This window comes from Pseudochaenichthys georgianus, unplaced genomic scaffold, assembly GCF_902827115.2.
Source record: "Pseudochaenichthys georgianus unplaced genomic scaffold, fPseGeo1.2 scaffold_755_arrow_ctg1, whole genome shotgun sequence".
Classification (NCBI taxonomy): Eukaryota; Metazoa; Chordata; class Actinopteri; order Perciformes; family Channichthyidae; genus Pseudochaenichthys; species Pseudochaenichthys georgianus.
In genome coordinates, this window is record NW_027263305.1 from 22501 (window position 1) to 31543 (window position 9043).

At 42.7% G+C, this 9043-nt stretch overlaps 1 protein-coding gene across 1 annotated transcript in view; it reads left to right on the forward strand.

The window, feature by feature from the left end:
- The window catches only part of LOC117444220 (NLR family CARD domain-containing protein 3-like), a 15022-nt gene extending 12880 nt beyond the window's left edge, over window positions 1-2142 (forward strand). The window contains exon 6 of the mRNA XM_034079878.2: window positions 71-2142. Within this exon, the coding sequence (XP_033935769.2) occupies window positions 71-612 (542 nt within the window). The 3' untranslated portion in view covers window positions 613-2142. The remainder of the gene's footprint in view (window positions 1-70) is intronic.
- Window positions 2143-9043: the final 6901 nt, after the last annotated feature.

Below are 9043 nucleotides of genomic sequence, written 5' to 3' on the forward strand. Positions count from 1 at the left end.
AGTTTCCTGTCAGTCCGTAAAGTAGTTAATAAATGAACAGATGATAACCTGCGGCTGTTCTCTCCATCAGACGCCTGTGAACTGGAGCTGGACTCGAACACAGCTCACAGGAACCTCAAACTGTCTGAAGACAACAGGACGGTGACAGCTCAGGAGGAGGAGCCTGATCCTGATCATCCAGAGAAGTTAGACTGCTGGCCTCAGCTGATGTGCAGAGAAGCTCTGACTGGTCGCTGCTACTGGGAGGTGGAGTGGAAAGGAAGGGTTTATATATCCGTCACTTACAGAGGAATCAGCAGGAGAGGAGAGAGAGAGGACTGTGGGTTTGGAAGGAATGATCAGTCCTGGAGTCTGTACTGCTCTGGTGGGGGTTACTATGTCTGGCACAATAACAGCTCAACAAGCATCACCTCCTCCTCCTCCCCCTCTGGGAGAGTAGCAGTGTATCTGGATCATCCTGCTGGCTCTCTCTCCTTCTACAGAGTCTCCTCTGACAAACTGATCCACCTGCACACCTTCAGAACCACATTCACTGAACCTCTCTACGCTGGCTTTGGGTTTGGGTTTGGGTCACCTGGTTCCTCAGCGTCTCTGGTTCCTCTGCAGGTCTGAGAGTCTCTCCTCAGCGTCTCTGGTTCCTCTGCAGGTCTGAGAGTCTCTCCTCAGCGTCTCTGGTTCCTCTGCAGGTCTGAGAGTCTGATTAACTTGGTCTCTTCTCTTAAAGACACATGTAACATTTCTGTTTGGATTCACAAAATGGCGTCTTGTGTTTATAATGGTAAACATCTGAAACCAATTGCCTTCTTTTCTTCTTCATGTAATATCTGGAATCATACTGTAAATATACTATATATATATATATATATATGTCAGGGTGTCCGCGGGGTCTTAAAAAGTATTAAAAGTTGATAAATCAATTAGCGAAAATTAAGGCTATTAAAAAGTATTAAAAAGTATTAAACGGCATTTTCCAAGGTATTAAGAAGGTCCACAGCAACGACAACATGAAACACCCTTTAATTTACTGAAACAACATGTCGGGAAACCCCCTCAAGGCGGCCCCATGCATAGCGTGCCATAAAATGCTGCTTCTTATTTTAAGTTTCGTTGCCTTGCTCCGCTCTGTGGGGGGGGGGGGGGGGTTATCTGCTGGTGGACTACCTGAGAGATGTACAGCAGGAGAACACGCCGTCCACCCTGCGTCCACCGCGGAGAATAAACAGAAGAGCAACCATGCTCCGGGGTCTTCTTCGCTGCTTTTGGTGTCTTTTGTGGCGGCAGCAGCGCCACTTACAGGCCTGGCATATGTACTACAGCGTTTCCAGCATTTCCAGCAGTCTAGTGTGAACGGACATGTTAATGAATCGAATGCGTGTTGCGTATGTGTTTTACTGTATGCGTCCTCGTGGGGCCGGGGTCTAAGCCAAACTATAACCGGTCACAGAGATCTGCTATTTTAAAGTAAGGTCAACACATATATATATATATACAGTCTATGGTCAACACATATCGACCCTAAATATAGTCTATATTAAGAACGATAAAAGTCTTAACATATATATTTTTGTAAACATATGACAAATGTGTGAGGGGGATGCCGTCAGAGCATCGTCCTCTGTGCCGGGCTTAGCCCCGGACAGCCCCAGCCCAATTTAACCCCTGGGTATTTGTGAGGGAGCTCCTATATGGCATTACCCCGCTGAAGCTCACCAACGTTTAATATATTTCAAAGTTTTGTCAATTGTTTTGTTTATTGGTCAAAAACTGGTTTCTAATGGTTTCTGAGGAGTTCTACTGGAATGAAAGAGCACAGAAGCAACAAAGCAGCATGCTGCATTAAACCTGACCTTCACAGAGAGGTTGCAGTTAATGTGGAGAGGAGGCTTCAGTCGTCTGTGTGCACTCTGTTTAGTTGTGCTATCTTACAATCAATATAGTAAATGTGAGGTAAAGTGTGTCGCCAATGTAACCGGTGAGAACTCGAAGTTGCGATGAGGTTTTAAAATGTATGGAAAGGGTCTTAAAAGGTATTACATTTGACTTCAGGATTCCTGCATATACCCTGATATGTACTAAATGTCAAACTGTGATCTTTCTCTTCCAATGTTTCTAATTATTGTTGAATAAAAGACTCTCTCTTGATTCTGAGGCTGAGCTTTAGTTTATTGATCACTTTGATTTTCATTTCATTTCAAACCTTTATTTATCCAGATAAATCCCATTGAGATCATTGATCTCTTTTCCAAGGGAGACCTGCTCAAGTAGTTCCACATGAAACATAAAAACATAAACAGAACAACAAAAGGACATCAAACAGCATCATTTACATAATTATCCACATAAACAGGTACCAATAGCTTCTGATTGAACCGAGCTTTAAAAACAACAAAAGAGAAAAGGCATGTAGAAGTAAGCAATGAATGTAAAATGTCGAAATCCTCTGTTTAACGCGATATCGGACACAGGAGAACGAGGGGGGAAGTCCCCTACGTCACTACAGCTCACAGAGAGGAGGAGCGAACAGCAGCAAGCGGGAAGGACGAATGCTTGTAAGCTCTCTTCTGCACGGCCATCACAGGGAGAGGAAGCTGCAGCCTTTCTCTCCTGACTGGACAATATCCTGTTTGTAACATTACCGCGCTTTTTATTAATTAAAGTACCAATTTTGAACCTTCTCAGAGACTCCATTTAGTCTCCTTTTTAAGCTTCTTACCGGGACGCTAGAATAACGAACACAGCATAACAATTGGTGACCCTGACGTGATCTCGTGCCACCGGGAGAGCAGTTGCAGTTTTCAAAGGAGTTTTATCAATGCTGGCAGATATACACTCGGGCCCATACAGAAAGGTAAAAGAAGTACCTGTTTATTCAAAATCTTCAATAGATTACATAGTGAACAATAGGAGTGTCTGTCTGGTAAGTTGGACTCCTGAGAAAGACTGCCTAAATGAATGTTAAAACAACCAAATGTATAACAATAAGAATTATATACCTTGGGGCGTTGCTTTGTCCCAAGCAGGGTGAGTTCATATTTCATCTTTTTCTTACATTTAACCCTGCATGCTACTAATTTGTGTGTGTTAGTATTTTAAATATAAATGTGTGTGGTCATTGTACTTTGGATAGGTGTCTTGTTGCGTTTTCATGTAGGTGTCTCTTGTTACGTTAGTAGTTAGTTAGCCTATGACGTAAGGATATATATGTCCATTTAACGATTTTTGTTAAGATCTATGAGACATAGCGAGTTGGTTACGGACCAAGTAATTGAAAACCAACAAGGCATTGCGAGTCAACTTAGAGTTGAGTAACTGAAGACAGTGCTAGTCGAAAACAGTTGAGAACTGTTTTAAAAAAGTCCTTTTTTAGGAAAAGGCTTGATTAAGGTGTAAGCCTTTATCAGTGGTCATAACTGTTCTATTTTCAACCAAGATATTGCGGGTGGAATACGTAAACACAATTGTATAATCGGTCGGAAGTATCTGTTTTAAGGCAATGAGCTGCAAACTAAATAACATAACACTGATTGAGAGCTTGGAAGAAGAAGTTGTAGGGGTTTTTACAACACCAGGAATCAGTTTTTATTTATTATTCTTGAGTGACTTTACTGATTTATAATGTAGTGCGTAAGGCAATATCTAATTTTGAGTGACGGGCACCAGCCCTTCATGCATGTCACCCTCTGTGAGAATAGTTCGTATTTTCCCTCTAGTTTGGAGAAATATTATTTTAATCATATGTTAATTCAGCGGTATCAACCAATCCTCTAATCCTAGAATTATTGAGACGCATTAGCGACACCAGGGCTATTGTTTTTCGCAGCAACAATGATGCATAATACCAGGACAAGCCTTTCCTGAAACAAGTAAACCATTTTTTGTGCTAATGGCAGATTTAAGTGAATATGTTTGTATACCATCAGAAAGCCATACATCATACGATATTTTTTGTACACCTTATGGGTACACGGAGAAGTTATATTTATGTTGTGCAACGTTATGGGTTTTACATGTCCTGTTCAGAATAGGGTAATCATTGCAATACCAATTGAGCATGTTATGCTCAAAGGAGGGAGTGTCATGATTATACAGACATGTTGATTTCAGTGATGTTGTAGTTAATAAATAATAACATGTAGTTAATAATAGGTCTCATAACGACAAAAGGTATGCCGAAGCTTGGGCCTCCTCCAAGGAGGGAGTGGTCCAGTTTAAGATATTAGACGAATAGAAGGGATGAATGTGTCAGAACTCTGAGTAATATTATCCAAGTTTTGTCTACACAGGCTAGGAAAGCTACAGAGATACCAGACGGACTCCAGAAGAGACTCCTGTTCGGGCCAGGTGATTGGGTGAGGGTGAAAGTTCACAAAAGACAGTGAGCTGACCCCGGTGGACGGAACCGGGAGAAGTCGTAATGAACTTCACACGCGCTCCGGTTTTAAAGGTAAAGACAAAGGAGCAAATTGACACCACCTCACACATGGTCACCCTTCACCGGCAACTTCCAGAACATTATTGGGAGTTAGGACTGATTTGGCAGAGCTGGAACAAAACAATAAATAAAAATAAGATAAAGATAGAAACGGCTCAAAAGACGAATTGTCTATATATTTGTATAGACTGTACACTAAAGTGAAAACCTATTTTTTGTTTTACATCTGAAAAAGAGTCCAATTTTCGTATACGTTATTATAGTACTCATTATTTAAATTCTGTAATTGACACAACCATGGACAAAATAGAGATGATGTCAAGAACAAAGCCAAAGCAATGGTGGGGTCGCCTAGGGATAAGAGTCAGAATAGCATTGTTGATTGTGCTCATTACACTGGGCACCTTTCTGGTTGGATGGGGAGTACAATATCAAGTAAGACATGGATCCATTAGTTCACTCATAGATAATGCCCACATCACTAACAAAACTCCAGCTGTGTTTCAGAGACTTTCACTTATCCCCAGAGCCAAAAGATCAGCTGAGCCACAAGAGGAGGAGTTAGAAATACTCGGTCCCAAAGGTGAGGCGGTTACAATCAAGATGATTCACCCCCCATATATGCAGTTCTTGTATCAAATGATGAGATGGGTTTAAGTGGTTGGGATATGGAAGTGATGGGGATTTACAGATTAGGGGAATCTCCAAACACACTGGATCCATGTTTTAGTCTGTGCCAGAAACACCCCGTTAAGTTATGGACAACCGACCGGTGACCTGAGCACAATTATTGAAAATGATTACAGTAGAAACAGGCTACTAACCCACAGGTACAGCAGAACGTACAAACTCTATGAACAAAATTCCCCAGCAGATTGTGGCGACATTGCAGATATGTCCAGTCACAAAAGTTACTTATGTTCTAAATAACAGTGAGATTTAAAGTGATGGAGAAAATATGGGGACGTTATTTTATAGTGTGTGAAATATGTGGTGCTTGAAACGTGTAGGTATTTTTAATTTATAGAAGAAAATGGTTTCCTGAAAGAGTTATTTGGAGTAGCCATGTTACAGTGGGTGAAAGCAATGTTTAGGGATATGGCACAACCATTAGTAGACATTAATTGGGCTTAGATGGCATTTAACATCTAAGACGGATAGTAAGATTATGAAAATAGAGTGGAAAGGATTGGATATATTTTACCTCAGTGTGTTGGAATTAGCTATAGGTAATGCGTCCCGAGATCTCTCTCTCTCTCTCTCTCTCTCTCTCTCTCTCTCTGCCTGTCAGACTGCTACGACCCCATCTTCAGACAAATGACCTCACCACAGGAGACTCCTCCTCCATCGAACAGACAGAGAATCCGAGCTGAACCAACAACGACCTGAGGCATCCAGAACCATCTCCACCTGAGGCATCCAGAACCAAACCAGCATGCTGACAAAGAGGCAAACTCATCGGTCCCTCAATCAGGACACAAAGTTCCAAACTGAGCCACGAGATTTGGCACAAGAGCAGAGTGTGGGACATGAGAGCTGAATTCGCCCTCCATGCAACAGCGTAGAGACTGAAAAGGAGGAGATGAAATGCAAAGCAGTTGGGCCACTGGAAAGAGTTACAGCGGGAGGATCCAAGAGCGGATGGACTGAGGAGAAGGCAGGACGGAGGAGAGGACAGGACGGAGGAGTTGGCATGGGCCAGCAGAACCTGAGGGGGTCGTGGCTTGACGACCAGAGGGGAGAGAAGGAACACGGGGAGTGAGTGAGTTTACACATAAACACACTTATTAGAAAAGAATCCTAAAAACACACTGAGGAAGAACATATTATTCAATCTTTTCATCATATAAAGAAATTATTCTTTTAGAGATTCTTATTCATGTGAGACATTTGGGGAAGATTCATTTGTTACAATATAGAAAGCAGACACATCTTTATTTGAATGGAAAATGTTAAAGGTCGAGCTAGAACCAAGCCAAAGAAGGTATTCCAATCTAGAGTATTGATGTCTCCATTGTAGCATGGATATACCTCAGGAGAACTGTTAAGGTGGAAACAACATCTGTTTGTCGTCCCACGATGTAGAGTTTTAAAAGAAACTAGGCAAAGAGCGATTTGCAAATTTTAATTCTGAAAAACTAGTATAATTGGAGTAATGCATGCGGGGCCTTGGATCACTCATTTTAATGGTGCATATTTTCAACAACAAATATGGTTCAGGGAGAAGGGGTCGCTCAACCCACCCTGCAGATGTTTTAAATCTTACTTGCCGCTTCAGGGGGAGCGCACAGCACCAGAGTATGAGTTTTAAAAGACAAGTGCCACCACCTCCTATGCTCACCCATTAATCAGTGATGACCTGACAGTTAGGGACGTTATTTAAAGGAGAAACATATCTGCCATGAGTGAACTTCCTGAATTGAAAGTCCTTGTGAAAGGAGGGAGTGATTATCACATGCTCGGGCACCCAAGGTTCCACACTGTTAAAGGGGTTAGCATGGTTCTTCAAGGAGACCAGAATTGAAGATAAATTAGTATAATGCGTGGTGATATTCCACTGGTTTTCACACCATTTCAGGGACTTATCACAATCATTAGAACAGACCCCCAAAGCTACTGAAGTGGGAACTTTCAAGTGATGAAACTCTACAACTGTTGTAACTGACCAAATTCTACTCCCAGAAATGACTGTCTAGAATGCCGTACCCCAGAGTAGATGTTTGGTGGTATCGTGGAACTAAAACCTTGTACTCAGTCTTGCCACAGGATTGGACTGGGACCTGTGCACTAGCACAGCCAGTGATGTTTTTATGCAGTTAATCAACATGGCGAAACCCCCAAAGCCAGTAGGGCTAATAGACCAGTCCCAGGGGGAGTTTAGGCTCCAGGGTACAGGGATAGCATAGGGGGCCCAGGGGAGGGCCAGATGTTGCATTGCATAACGTACCGATTGATCACGACGGCCTCTTCTAGAGAACATATTACTTTCATACCTTAAATGGTATGAAAGGAGGGAGGGTACATTTATCATGAGGAGACGGTTACAAATGCTAGCAGAACAGGACGACCCACCCCCATATACAGATGTTGATGAACATGATGAGATTGTTCGATGAATGTCCAGCTGATGTGATACTTTAAATTATGAAATCATGTGAAGAAGTGAGCATGCTAAAATGGAGTGAATCCATTTTATTCCAAGATAGTTTTTCAATCAGGAGAGACGTGATGTATGTAATACATGTTTATTATCCGTCACATTATATCAATGAAACATAATGATAGTTTATAACAAAAGAACGAAATGGTGTTTGGCGATTAGGCCCAGGTTTTGTAGGATATCATTCGGGAAGGGAAAGAACCGTTTCCGATGAACCCCCCCGGGTCTAGACACTGGTGATGGTGATAAGTGGTTAGGTCCGGTTGGAAGAGAGAAGGTTAAGCTTGGTCCTGAGTTCAATCAATCGATCAATCAATGTTTATTTATAGCCCAATATCACGAATGTTACATTTGTCTCAGTGTCTTCACAGCGTGTACAGAATATCAGTATGACAATACGACACCCTCTGTCCTCAGACCCTCTGTCCTCAGACCCTCTGTCCTTAGACCCTCTGTCCTCAGACCCTCTGTCCTCAGACCCTCTGTCCTCAGACCCTCTGTCCTCAGACCCTCTGTCCTTAGACCCTCTGTCCTCAGACCCTCTGTCCTTAGACCCTCTGTCCTCAGACCCTCTGTCCTTAGACCCTCTGTCCTCAGACCCTCTGTCCTTAGACCCTCTGTCCTTAGACCCTCTGTCCTTAGACCCTCTGTCCTCAGACCCTCTGTCCTTAGACCCTCTGTCCTAAGACCCTCACATCGTGCAAGGAAAAACTTCCGAAGAAAACCCAGTTTAAAGGGAAAAATGGGAGAAACCTCAGGGAGAGCAGCAGAGGAGGGATCCCTCTCCAGGACGGACAGACGTGCAATAGATGCCGTGTGTAAATTGAAAAGATAATACATTTGCAACATAGGTAGTCCAGATGTTTGGAAATGCATGTGTGTGCATGCATGGAGTTGAAAGCAGGAGGCGAAGGGGTGGAGGAGGGTTGCGCGTTGACACTTGAAAGACAGCTGGTAGAAAAGGGGAGAGCATATATAGAGGGATTAACAGGTGCGATAATTAGGCTTGTGAATGGAGGGAAGTGATAGGTTGGCTAAGGAGTGGCGCTCTCTCTCATCTAGTGAAAGGAGCGAGTATTGCCATGACGTGCAATACGGAGTGATGGGTCTTCCTGTCTGAACTTGCGCTGAGCTTCATTTCAATCAGGAGAGACGTGATGTATGTAATACATGTTTATTATCCGTCACATTATATAAATGAAACATAATGATAGTTTATAACAAAAGAACGAAATGGTGTTTGGCGATTAGGCCCAGGTTTTGTAGGATATCATTCGGGAAGGGAAAGAACCGTTTCCGATGAACCCCCAAAAGAAGTGAAGTATGAAGTACTGAACATGAAGAATTCTTACCTTGTGGGATGCGGTGGAAATCTATGGATGAAATGAGAGGTTAATACATGTGGGGATTTAGACGTACTGATTCCTCGGGCATCCTTCCTGGACGTACAG